At 48.9% G+C, this 14038-nt stretch overlaps 1 protein-coding gene across 7 annotated transcripts in view; it reads left to right on the top strand.

The window, feature by feature from the left end:
• The first annotated feature begins 584 nt into the window (after positions 1-584).
• The window catches only part of LOC122366059 (protein kinase C, brain isozyme-like), a 119882-nt gene continuing 106428 nt past the window's right edge, over positions 585-14038 (top strand). For 4 of the 7 annotated variants that reach the window (XR_006253831.1, XR_006253829.1, XM_043337828.1 and 1 more), the window contains exon 1: positions 778-975. Coding sequence is in view for 4 of the 7 variants with exons in the window: in XM_043337828.1 (XP_043193763.1) it covers positions 791-975 (185 nt within the window). In the remaining 3 variants the exon portion in view is untranslated. Of the gene's footprint in view, positions 976-14038 lie in introns of all 7 variants that reach the window. The other 3 variants (XR_006253830.1, XM_043337826.1, XM_043337829.1) reach the window with 3 other exon arrangements.

Genomic DNA, 14038 nt, shown 5'->3' with positions numbered 1-14038 from the left:
AGTGTCTACCGTTTTAGTCTTTTGAGAGCTGAATGATTATGCTTTTTCAAGGTCGATATATTTCCAAAACGGGCGACTTTGAATTGGATACCATTCACGGCGTCTCATGACGGCGACACTTTTCTTCTCGCAAAGCCCCAGCTCGATTAGGGGGGGGGGGAGACGACGAAAGGGGGCACACAGCTGAGAGCACTGCCTGCCTCATACCCACTTCGACCAGAGTCTCAGTGTGAAGGATCTCCCCCTTTGGTTCAGTCTTGTCATATGACACTTCATCTTCCCTCGGCTGCCCAAAGTCCACCTCCACGCCCCATGCAGCTGACATGTCATCCTTCCATTGCCCTCCGACATTTGACAGGTCATCCCGCCCCTCCGGTGTGCCAGCGACTGGTCCTCGGTCTCTGACATGTCATCCCTCCACTGCCCCCGACGGGCGACATCTGACATGTCACCCCCTCCGCTGGCGCTGCCCCGGGGATGACATCTCCTCCACTGCCCCGGGCATGACATCCCATCCACTGCCCCCGGTCTCTGACATGGCATCCCTCCACTGTCCGGGGCATCTGACAGGTCGCCCTCTCACCAAGGGCGGGCAGTGGGCGATGGGCGATGGGCGCCGCCCTGCCTCCCAGCACGTGCGATCAATGGCCCGCGGCCCGCTGGCGGAGGCCGGCGGGAGGCGGTGCGCGCGGCGCCAGTCAGCTGACGGCCGGCGGCCGGCGGTTCCGGCGCGGCGCGGCGCTAGTGGCGCATCTGGTGGGCCGCGCGGCGCGCCAGTCATCCGGCAGCCATGGCCGAGGAGGGTGTGGACTCGGGACCGGGCGCCGGCGATACCAACACGCCGTTTGGACGCGGCCAGCGGGGCCGCAAAGGAGCACTCAAAAAGAAGAATGTGTTTGAGGTGAAGGACCACAAGTTCATCCCGCGCTTCTTCAAGCAGTTCACGTTCTGCAGCCACTGCAAGGATTTCATCTGGTGAGTGGGACGGCGGGGCTGGCCGGGGAGCGCCGTCGGTGGTCGATCTCCGAGCGCCTCCGCCCACTGCTGGCTGGCTGGGTGACCGCCCGGGTAGCCGGGAGCGGGGGGCCGTCTGCCGAGAGCACAGATCCGCTCCTACGTGGCTGAGTCCGCCCTGAGGAAACACCGCCACCCACTGGGCTGCATTTATTAGTACCGTCTACAAGGCAGGGAGATAAGCCCGACGTCGCAGTGTGATTAACATTACAACACTTGTTACATGCCCCGTCTCGTTACTTGTTGCATCATCTGTGCACTGGCGCTTTGTCTTGTTTTCCTCCCGCCCCCTCTCCCCTCCCTCCTACACGCGTCTCCCCCAAACTTCACGATCACGCGGCCGCAAAGGCCGGGACTCGGTACAGACCTACCTCTCGCCGTTAGAAGTACGGCCTGAATCAGTGTGGAGATACACGTGCATATGAAGGCCGGTACAGGCACGCAGCGTGTGCCGGGCACGAGCGAAGGCTGGGGATGAGGTTTTGTGAGTCTGGCCGCAAGGACGGCGGGGTGCCGCTCATTACACGGTGATTTACGGTTATTTAGTCTAAGACCAGGACAGGGACTGTACCGACTACCGTTCAAACATGTGTGTCAGGGGCACAAGCCGATCTGGGCTAGTGGCAGCCAGGGGCCGTATTCACGTCGACTTCGTAAGTCGATTTTCTTTCGTAAGTATAATTTGGTATTCACGTCGACACTTCTTAAGTTTTTATCGACGGAGTTCACGTGATTAAAAAAAATTACTTAAGAAGTAGGTCAAACTTAAGGAAATTCTTACGAAAATGATCGACGTGAATACGGGTCCAGGTGTAATAATTTGAAGTGCGTTTCCATCTTGCCTACTCAGTATAGTAACATTAGGGTAGCGGATAAGATAAGCCCTTAGCCCAGGATAAGATAGCCTAACGTCAATAAAACCTGCCTGAAGCAAATACCGCCAATGAGGTGTTCCGATTTGACGAGTGGCCAGCCGGTTGTCACTGATAAATACATAGGTGATCAGGGCCTAGTTCACATGGTTAGAAAAGCCCGTTGGCTAGTTTCACTTTCCCAAACAGTCGCCTACTCTAAGAAACGCTTTTGCTACCGTTGGTTAGGTGTATAAGGGTGGCTACAGCGCTGAGCCTATCTGTCGGGTCGCCGGCGCCCTTTCCAGTAAGTGTCGCTCAGTCGCAGAGGGGCTCAATATGAACCAGGCCCAGTTGAGCAGCTAGCAGCAGCCAGTTGAGCAGCTTTCGGCTGAGCAGCTGGTTTCCCCCGCTGCACTGCTCTGTTCCCGTCCCCGGGAAATGGCAATTTGTCTACATATGGCAAGGCCACTGGTCGTGGTCAGTCAGTGGGCGATGACTGATGACCCTGACAGAGAGTATCTGGTGAATACCTACCCAAGTTGAAGTCAGTCAGTGGTTATATGACGTTGGCTCAGTCCCTAACTCGTGGATATATCTGGTGAAGCATGTTATTGGGTAAGGTCCTACCCAGTCGGTTTCTGCGGTATGGATCGAGTTTCATTCAGTGAAGAGCGGTCAGTGCCAGAGATCTGGAATTAGTCAGTGATCTGTTCAGTGGGTAGGGGAAGCGGGGGTAACACCGCCACTGTGGGAAACACCGCCACCCCATCTGGCGGCGAAAGTATGAAATGTGAAGTGTAAAAATCCGTTATTTCCTATTGACCGCACGAAGGTAAGCGTCTTCTGATTTGTGTTCCGGTGTTTCAGTGTAATCGAAGCTCAATGTGGGCATTTAAAGAAAAATGCACATTCTCTTATAAAAATTCGATGAGTTGGGAGCACTTTTGAATGTCTTTAAGTAGAGACTCATTTTGATTTACTTGATTACATCGAAAAATAACTGATAGGCTTTGTCCAGTAAGATAAGTTTGCTTGAACCGTGTAGTACATTCTTACCGCTGGCGACTTTTGCTTGTGATCACTTTTGGGGAACACCGCCACCCCGTGGCGGTGTTACCCCAATTGAGGTTGCGGTATTTCCTGTTTGTAGCGTGATAAGTGATGAAACTCCAAAGACACGCTTTATTTATGTTCGTAGATGTTCCTAAGTCGGGAATAAGCAGCTTATTTGATTTTTTACTTTATATTTTTCATGCATCCCGACCAAGCACTTGCCAGCTGTATAAAACTGGCAAACAGCTGATGAACGTATACCTATTTAGGTGTCCATTACCGATTATTTGCGAAAATTACCACTTACCGACAGGAAACTCATCGCACACGATCTCTGAACAATTAAAAGCTTTCGTAGGAATGGGTTGGGTTAACATCAACACCGGTGGCGGGGTTACCCACACAATTTGTAGGCAGCAAATATGCAAGGTATTTTTAAAAGTCGTGATACATGAAAACCTTTTAGGAGCATGCAAAATAAGTACCTAAAACACGTGAGAAAATGTTTAAATATTGTAACCAAAACAATAACTACCAAGAGACTTCACACATATTCTCTCATTTTGGCGAAAAGCTTAGGGGGGCGGTGTTACCCCCGCTTCCCCTATATGATAAAAGGTCTCTGGTCCTGGCCAGTGGGCAGTTGATAAAGCTTCGACGGGACGGGCGGTACCTATGCGATGCCACTATGATGCCACTCCTCTCGACATCTTAGGACTTTATAGGAGCCCTGCTATAGGCCCCACCCCGTAAGGTTAGTGTAGGTCTGTGCCTCCGATGCACATTCAGTACCATTCCGCTGACTGCCAGCCGGTATCAATGAATTCTGATAGCCCGGACGTGTCCGTCCGACGGCGCTAACCGAGCACTTCCGGCCGCCTGCAGCGTGTTATGTCTGCTGCAGGTTGTAGCAATGGTGCCGAGCCTATAGTTACACCGTATCCGGCCGATAGGGCCGCAACTGGAATACCAGGACAGGATCATAGCCGGTTCAGAGGGGAACTACAGCTCCGCTACAAAGTTAACTTATGTCATTACGTTTTAGCAATGCATGGAAAGCGATAACAGATTTGGCGGTTCCTCGTGAAAGCTTAGGCTAGATCCGCCTGTGGACTGCAAATCCAAACACAAACTGTGTCCGTACTGGCTTGAGAAGCTGCCCACTAGATTAAGGTGTTCTCATTAGCTAGTAATTACGGCCCGTTGGAGAAACGCTGGTCGTCTGCGGGCGTGGACTTGCCGTCGCGTTTCTGCGGGTTTCCGTCTGCAGAGTGTGGTATTGACCGCGCCGTGAAAAGGCCTCCAATTGGAACTTCTTTTGATCCTAAATGAGCTGCAGCTGGCCGTTCATGGTAAGGGCTTCCAGCCTGGAAACGAATGGCAATGAACTAAATGGCAGTGCAATGTAATGCAATGCAATATGGGTTCTCGATAGGCGGGAAATCGCCGCAATATTGCTGTTTGGTGACCGTCAGCTCAGCATTTACTGTTTACTGACATTGGATTGGAATATTGCATTACGTTTACCTAATGCGGCTTCAGCTAGCGCTCACACTTTTCAGTCTGCAGCCTGTAGGTAAATTTCGACTTTGGTGGAATCGTGAGCTGGCCCAAATCCCTCATTTCTGCTCCAGCCTTCCCATTTCCGGGAATGCCACTCATCTCTGATTGAACTGGTTGAAGCAGGCTCGCAGTACCTAAGTGTCGAGGCGTTCACTGGTGACATTTGCCCTGAACAATTGGCTACAGCAGTTGACTGGTCTGACTAGGCTAGCCATTATGTAGCTGCGCTGCGAGATACACAACTCTGAGCTTGACATTACGCCGTGTTCAGTTGCGGTACAAGAAAGCCACATTTTATAGGTACCCAATGGTAACTTGAGCTGATGAGGTTGTAGTGTGTCCAAAACTTGAAGGGCCATTGAGTTTTTATCCAAGCTAGTTAATATAGGCATTAGAGCACTTCACGGATAGGCTTTTTAGGATCCGGCCCGGCCCATATCCGGCAAGTCATATCCAGATCCGCCCATTATCCGCCTTTCTTTGAATATCAGAATCCGGCCCACCTATTGCGGCCCCCCCGTATTGCAGCCAAACTTCCAAAAAATATCCGTAATAATCCGTTTCACCAATAACTGGTTTCACCCAAAACTGGACTAACAAATTCAATCTAAGGGACCAGACAGCCATACATCTCATAGACCATCATGGTTCCAAAAACCATGCATACATTGCATACATTATCCACTTGAAGACAAGTCTTGTGACAAGTGAGTGTCATAAAATGATGCCTATTACTTTAATCAAACCTCTGATGCCGCTTAACACATTAGGTTAAATTTTAACTTCAATGTTGAATGTTAAAATTTTGATCCGTTTTGATCCGGGTTCAACCTTCAATTCCCAAATCCGGCCCGCCCATATCCGTTCTTTTTTAACAAATTTAAAATCCAATCCTATCCGGTCCGCGGATTTATCCGTGGATAACGGATTTATCCGGCCCATGAAGTCCTCTAATAGGCATTACCTCTTTATGTTGTGCTTGATGTTCCTGTTTGCGCATGTGTCCTAACGCCAACCAACTAGTCGGAGGTGGTCTGCGAAGGGAAACGGTTGGGACACGCCAATGACAGAGGGAGGGGAGGCAGTCAGATTGTTTGCGTGCGGCTCCTTTAATTAGATCTTGATGTGCCGTCGCCCTATACAGCTGCGCCTCTGACGAAGGCCGGCATCATTATGTCGCTGCAGGCGTTCCTTGTGTACTCCGTGCTCCGTCGTGAGTCAATTCCCTGTGATTTTGTTGTACTTGGTGACCTTCAGTATACGGTTTTTCTATTGTAAGTGTTCCGGTCGTAGGAGGAACAGTTAAATTCTTATGCTTCTTACACCGTGTAACGGTTGCGATGTTTTGGAAACGTGCGTCATCGGTATTGCGAACTGTCCGGCGATAAAAATAAGGCATATCCGAGACATATAAACCGGTCTTTAACTGCGTAGTGGCCCTATTCGGGTCTGTTTCATATTTTCATACCTCTTTTGTTCTGGACAGCTGTAATCCGGGACATTACAGTTGCGGCTTGCGTCAGTTGCAGTCCGTGACGTCGCTTCCAGCGGGCATTAATCTTGCAGCGGTCTCAAGTGACTCTGAGATGACCGAGCAGGTGGCACGAGCCACGAGCTCAAACAAATGAGTGCTTGACAATGGGTCAGTGGGTGCGCAGATATTCAACGAACTACAGCCACGTTATTGAATGTTGTTTTCCTGATCTTTTACCGCAGTGTAGGTGAGCGCTGCCTTTGCAGCCCTGATGCCCACAAGTCCTCCGCTCTATGAATGTTTTTCGCGCCATGCAACGCAAGAGCGGCATCTTCCCTGCTGCGAATTTCTCTCCTGTTTTTCATTTATTGTGGTAGAGAATGTCGAAAGATGTGAATGCCCACCCGGTCTAGAATTCTTAGCACGTATTCCTTGCTTTTCGTAAATGATTGCCAAGTTTTCAATTCTTGTGGGTTCCTGGCGAGAATCATAAGCAGGAAGTGGTGCACATGCGCACAATTACAAATATTAAAAGAACGCCTGTTGACTGTTAAGGTATTTTTAAGGTATACTCTAACTCCCTTTCCTTTCACTTCTTATGTAGGCTGAAAGTCATGCTTTCTTTACCCTCTCTCGCCTTTATTACCATCTAACATTTTCCCTTCCATCCGAAACATTGAAATGAAATTATAATTGCTGATCTCGAGATGACTTGATTTGATTTCTATTCAACTTCATGATGTTTGAAAAAAACAACACTAGCATGTTGTACATTTTAGTCCGCACCGTTCAGACCAGTTTCACAAATGGATGTTTGGCGAAGGTAGCGGAGAAGTGCCCTTTATCAATGCCTCGTCTATACACACGATTTTCGTCATTGTTTTCGTGTCTGCCGTGTCTGTGGGTGAGGGCCCCAATAGTGGACGCCCAATTCCCTGGGGATATACTGACGATAAGTCAGAGACTGTCTGCTGTCTCTGCAGCCCGGCCGATCCAGCCGTGGTTGTGGTTATTGTAGCCTGGCCGAGACTACGTCGGACCTGCGAGGTTGTATTTGTTTTGTGACTTATTAGAGATCTGATGTTAGTTGTGAGCATTACATATGGGATGCGCTGCTTTGCCTCGGCGTCCGATATATTGTTTGTCAAGGACAAGTTTTGAGCTCTATTTTTGTTTGCATTTCTTCGACGTGAGATGTATTATCTTGCAACTTTAGCTTAAAAAACAGTCCTTTACCTGAGTTACCTAAGTCCCCTGTGTTCATCCGATTGCGTGGGCGTGAGTGCTTTCAGTTCTTCCAGCTTCTATCCGTTAATATGTCTTACTTTATCATACCTTATTGCCCTCACTTTCTCCTATGCACTTTCCAGCTTCTGTACCGCCTCAGCTTCTCCCAATAACCCCGAATATCATCCCACCGCCTATCAACCCCTTTCCGTCTGCCCCTCCCCGCTCTGTTCAGCATTCCCTGCGTGACCTCTGGCGTCTCCCAGAGTGCGTGTCGGCTCGCTGCTACCCACCTCGAGGTCATCATGTTGACGGCCCGGCCCCCGCACAATTCGCGCGCCCGTTGTGGTGACCGTGAGGCGCATTGATGAGTGCCCCCTGGCGCAGCGGTCGGGTGCTGTTCTGCATTCAGTGCGTGACCACACTTCAGCAGTCTGGCGGGCCGGGGTTAATGGCTGGCGACAGCGAATTGTGGGATTTTTGGTGGTGGTGTGTGTGTGTGTGGGGGGGGGACTGGTTACTGTATATGAAATATTTTTTCATGCCGTGAATCGAAATAATTAAATTTCTGCAAGGTTTCCATCACTGTGCTGTATCACTGTAGGTAGGTGTAATGGGTATAGTTCATTGGTGCTGATTGCTGATCTGATCATAAATGTGAGTATCTATTCTCAGTTCTCACTGAGGGCATTTTGTTGAATCACTCAGTAACAGTGAATAAGCGGTATAACAATGTAGAACGTGCGCTACATCTATAAGAAAAATCCCGAGCCTTCGGATCGGCTGCGGCTAGGAGCCGTAATACATGACCAGAATTTCCTCTCCCAGATATGGATTAACCACCTTCAGGGCGTTATGTAAGGCACGACTGGAGTACCTATGTGTATTTCCCTGGATGACGTCATAAGACGCACAATAACATGCTAGATGGGGGTTCAGCCCTCTTTTGCAATTTATTTCTGGTGATGCGTGGGCGTAGATTGGTTGGCTTTTCCCGTGGCATCCGACAAAGTTCAGTTTATCCAGCTGGCTGCGCCGGGTGGGTAACGGTTATGCTTGGGTGTAGGTGTGAACAATCACCGTTCATAGCTAGCATGAATCGGCGAGAAGTGTATGTTGTTTGATACAGTTTCGCGGCAGTTCTCAGCATTAGCAGAAAACATGTTATTACAGAACACAGTCGTGTGATGCGTTTGAAAGCCGTGCTAGTAATGCTTTTAGGCAGCTCGCTATGGTATTTGAATAATCCCACTCTCTCTGCCAGGGATTTGAATAATAACGGATAATTTGTTCGATGCCCTGATACTTACTCCATCCTAAATTGCTAGTCGTAAAAATATGGTCACTGTGAATCTTGCATTGGATGCTCACAAAGTGGCATTCACTTTTCTAATCCTTTTGGGATAACTTGTGTGCAATGCATGTGACATTAAGTGAGACATAATTTGTTGTTCCTTGCACACAAAAAAGTGTAGGCACAAGCTGATACCGCACAATGAGAATTGATACCTTTTGGGCACGATTGAATATTAGTTAATAATGTAAATTATATGGTAATTTCACCACCTACTTATTTCCATTGTCTAGAATACACAAGCCTACATATTTTCATTATTTTTTATCTGCTCTTTAATGCGACCCACGTCGGCTCAATTCCACCACTTTATTCGCTTTTTTCAAACTTCCGATAAAGAGTGTCTACCTCGGTACCCCACCTGCACGTGGTCGTGAGCCCCACCTCTTCACGCTGCCGCTCTGGTTGTTCGGTGACTCTCCGCTGAGGGGCGGGTTCTCGCCTCCCGCTATAACCGGTCAGAATGTCCGATAAGGTCAGCGTCTTCACGCTAACCACTGACCTCCGGTCGTTTACGGCCATTTTACGAGACCGCAGTGAGCGGAACACATGGACGCGATCCGGAGTGTCCCTAGGGAAGTGAACAGCACGAATGACTAATTCTTATTATCATTCGATTCGGTGCCTGTAACAAAGCTGTTTTGCGGGTGGGTGGAGGGGGGGGGGTGGGGGGGGGAGGAGATACGAGATGCAACATTGGTTGATGATTTAGCTGCCTCTTTCTGTATACTCACCAATGGTGTATCGCTTGTCGGTCTCATCAGCTTCCGGTGTGATAAATCATTCGAAAGATATTTTTTGTTTTGCCTGGACTCTTTGTCTGCATTTTTCACAACCCCTTAGATAGTCTACTTAATTTCTACATTCCCTTATAAAGTGTGTGTGGGAGGGGGAGGGGTGCAGCGCTGAAAGTGTGTCATTTTTGTTCTCCAAGTAAGTTTATTCGCCTGCATTGAATAACGCGTCCTGTTCAACCACAAACTTCCACGAAACCATTCATGTGTAACTTACGACCTTTGGCACTGTGGTCTAGATGAGCAGGAACAGGGCTCAACATGTGACCTTTAGTACGAAACTCCGAAGCCATCGTTTTCGGGAAAAGGTTTCAGAAAATGTTCAACCATGGCTGATTTACGCCGGTGTTTGGCTGCCATCGAGTTTGGCAGCTCATTTCTGCTCAGTGGGCTGGTTCGAATCCATTCTGGTCCCTGCAAAAGGCTAGGCCTCAGGATATGTTAAAATCGATTTAAATGTTAAGACTTTTCCGCTAATGTTTGTAATATGCTGCGTTCTTATTGTAGTTGTTCATACGAGTACATGTGGCATCGCTTTATCAAATTATTTGAGGAAAACATTGCGTGATACGTAGGTAAGTTGGTTGTGGGACGTGGACTTATATTACAGATTTTCGTAGATTTTCATTGGCCAAGAGACAGAACCAGTTGTTGTTGTGACTTAGTGATCAATATCTGTTCAATCTCGTGATGAATTGCTCTTCACCATTATGGTACCTCGTCTTATTCTCCCAGTTTCTTAAATTATACAATCTTATTTTTGTGGGACGATTACGCGTTTCTGTTCCCTGCTAATCTACATATCTAACTAGTTTCTGTGTCTCGGGCCTAGTTCAGTTCTTTTCAGGTACAGATTTTGTTCAACTTAGCTCCTGTCCGTTCTGGTTTTCACTTCCCGCTTCCCATTGTTCGTCCAATTGTTTTGGTCCAATTGTTGCTGTCTTGTCGAGTCTCTATCTCCTTCAGGTTCCATCCAAACTGCAAGATAACTTCTGTCCTTATAGTTCCATTCTTTTCAATTTTTATGTTCCGTTCCAGTTCCTATTTCTATTTCTTCCTCGCGCTCATTCGCTGTTATTGCGCGGGGAATGTCACTCAGCTAATGGAAGTCGGAACAAATTACGTCCGTCGTCCCGTACCGTCGTTAGCGATGAAGGCCGTATAAAATATGTACACCGCCCCTCGGCGCCACTCGGTCTCCACTATAAGCGGTGTCCTTTGTATAGATACAAAGCCGCAGAGTGGACATTTCTCTGGGCAAAGATGGCATGCTTTCCGTGTGCAGATATTTGTTCTGTATCCCATGGATCAGGTACAGAGACGTACTATTAGCTAAGAGCTAATAAATTGTGAGATGATCGACTAAACCAAAGGCTTAGCGGTAATCTCATCTGCAAGCAGGTGCGCACCTGCAGGAGTTTTCGCTCATCCTTCCAGTGTGGTCTGTTACCGTTTAATTCAGATGGCTTTCATTCCTCGAAACTGATTGTTGACGTTGATTTGACTGCCCACCCCCATCTATGCCTGCCGTATACCTGCCACCTCCTTGGGCTTCATACTGTTCAGAGGCTAGCATCTGTAGCTCGCACTGCCGATCGGGCGGCCACCTGGTCTTCCGTTGTCCCTCTCCGCTGCCTGTTGGTGTTGACCCTGCTCTCGTGCGGAGACGCCGGGGCTGACCCGACTGGAAATCGTTACCGCGGCCGACGGGGGTCCCTCGGAGTCGGTCATTAGTCGACCGACGAGGGGCGTGGAGAGCAACATATCGAGGGCTTCGGCGCCGGGTCTCTGGCGACGATATCCCCGGCCCGTTATAAGGACATTTCTGAAATAGCGACCCAGAACTTCCGGGCGTAGGCCTTTTTCGTCCGCGTATTTGTTAAAAATAATTGCGGAGATCTGAAATCTCCCCGACGCTTGCTAAAGTTATATTATACTGCATGCCATGGCAAGATATGTTTCGTAGACAATGTCTGCTAGTTTTCAGCGAAAATAGATGCTCAATTGTGATTCATTTATCCTGCTGATTCCTAAGGTTACGATCGATGTCGCCATAAAGAATCTTTTTCACATGGACTTGATATTCGATCTGTTCGATCAGCTTTGAGCGTCTGGTGCTTAGGTGTCAGACCCGTACATAAGATCCGTGCGTCGCACCCTTCCGGCCTTCATACTTACTCGACCCGACCCGTACGTCGTACCTATCCGAACGACAAAACAAACTGCACTCGGAAAGCCGTTCTGTTGAAATGTCGCAGCCCTGAGGGCCCTTCGGTCGATTCTAAATGTCACTCACACGTCCGGAAAGCAGGAATGAAAGGGTGATTCAGTATGCCGTCGCCCAGTCATGCGGTGCATTCATTGAACCGATTTATGTGTTTGTCAGTAATCGCCTTAACCCGGAAATCGCTGGGCCAATAGGTACTAATCTGTGATCGGCTTTGAATGTGTGTCGAGTGATTTCAGGTTCTAATTCAACATGCTAATCCAAATGATTAATGCTTTACTTTAGTGATTGGTATAACTCGCTGAAGACTGCATCTAACGCATATGTGCTCATTGCTTCGTTTACATGCGTATCACCTTTTTATCCTCTGAACTTGTTTCATTTCACTTTGGCTAGGTTTGGGAATCACATACACGTTTCAGATACACAACTTGGGTCTAGTTGGCCTCTTGTTCATTTTGTTCCCTTGGGCTCAGGGTTGCAAAACAAATATTTTTGTCACCATGCCTACAATGTCGATATTTTTACGTGGTCTCGGAGAAGCTTTTTGCATGCAAAATGGTGCTTGGGAGCTTTCCGAACTATCGAGCACCTACTTATACTATCCCGCGCTCTCCTTTGATGTTCTGCTTTGCGTTTAGCTTCGCTGTCATCAAGCTCCTATTTCGTCTAGATCTGCTTTGTCCTCCACCCCAACAGCGTTTAAGTTTCAACTTATTTAAAGAACTCGCTAATAAATCGATTACAAACAAATCGACATAACTATCTCGCGCCGTCCGTAGGTGCTGTGCTTTCTGTGTCTACCGCCCGCCTTCTATTCAGCTGTGCTTTTTGCCTCCCCGCTTGCCCCACATCTGCGACACCCCCTCCCCCCGCGAGAACACCATCTCCGGTCGGGGGAAATGACCCGCACGGCGGCGGGCTGCCTGTCCGCTCCATGGCGTAATGGCCGGCGACGCGGCGGGCGCCGCCTCTGCTCTGCAGTAGGTATGATGGCCGCCCAGAGGTGTCTCGGCAGGACGGGATAGCGCACCTGCTGTGCAGCCATAGGCCGTCTAATGAAGCTACTTGGGGCGCCGGGCGGGGCTCATTGTGTGACGGGATGCTGCCGTGTGGGAAGGGGGGGGGGAGTTCCGGCTCGGCCAGGGGTCAACGGTGGGACTGTCCCGCGGACTACCCCCCCCCCCCCTCCCCATCCGTGCGTGCAGCACGGATGGTCAAGTCAAAGGTGGGACTATACCTCCGCAGACAGCACATACATATGCAGCAGTGAGAGTCCTAGCCAGGCAGCCAGCCTATATGAGGCTGTTTGCGCACTGACTATCCCGCACGGCGCGCAATGGCCAATATTTGTTGACATGATTATCCATGTTCCCATTTAGACCGTATCAGAGTCAGTGGAAGGACTCGGGCAAAATCGAACGCTACGCTGATTTTCTTTACATGCAACTGCTCAGCCAAATCATACTTCACTCCAGGGTTGTACTCGACTCAAAAAAAATATTTGCCGACTCGACTCATCATTCAACTTCAGAAAGCCCTGACTCAACTCTGACTCAAACAAGGAGCTGATTTTTTCCCTTGACTCGACTCATGACTCAAGCGGCTCGATGAAAATATGAGTTGACTCAAACTTGACTCAATTTTTTTTTGTTGACTCAAAATTGACTCAGATAAAAAAGTTGTTGAGCGGGGGGGGGGGCGATGAAGAAAAAATCCGGCAGCAGGACCAGGCCTAAGTTGTTAAGCGGGGGGAGAATGGAAAGCTTATTACGAGCGAGCGAGCGCAGCGAGCGAAGCGAGTCTTTTCAATATAACGGAAAAATCTCAGTATGAGCGGCCCGGCCCGGCCCGGCCCGGCCCGGCCCGGCCCGGCCCGGCCCGGCCCGGCCCGGCCTGTAACGCTTTTGAGAGGCTTATATCTCAGCAACCGCTGCACTATGGTTGGAAACGGCCTCACGGATGGCCGGGGGTCAACGCGAAAAAATGTTTTGCCCATAACTTGTTAATGCGTAGACCGACTGCGATGAAACTTTGCATAGGTATACCAGTGTCTTTCGTGCATCATACAGTAACACAGAAATGACGAGGTCACGTCACGTCACGCGTGTGTGACGTCATCATTGCAAGTATGTTATAAGTCGCCTATGTCTTTCGTTATGTTATCGATATCGCGAGGCATTTTGAACATGTTTTGAATACTGCTATTACTGAATGGATATTGTTGTTATGCTTTAGGGCGAGAAATATCAACGTAGTGACGCACAGTGTCTTACTATTGGTCATAAAGGGTCAAAAATTTGGAGAAAGATTATTTATAATTTTTTTTTAGATTGGGCAAAAAAGTAAGAAATAAATGACGATCAAATGACAAAACATGCGTCAGATTAACCCGGCAGTTGCTGGGGTATTTCCCCATCCGCCGTTTGCCGGGGGGGGGGGGCGTTCAACGCCCCCAGCCGATAACTCGCGAACAAA

The sequence above is a fragment of the Amphibalanus amphitrite genome, unplaced genomic scaffold (genome assembly GCF_019059575.1).
Source record: "Amphibalanus amphitrite isolate SeventyFive unplaced genomic scaffold, NRLGWU_Aamphi_draft 000782F_arrow, whole genome shotgun sequence".
Taxonomy (NCBI): domain Eukaryota; kingdom Metazoa; phylum Arthropoda; class Thecostraca; order Balanomorpha; family Balanidae; genus Amphibalanus; species Amphibalanus amphitrite.
This window is presented reverse-complemented; position numbering and strand designations above follow the sequence as displayed.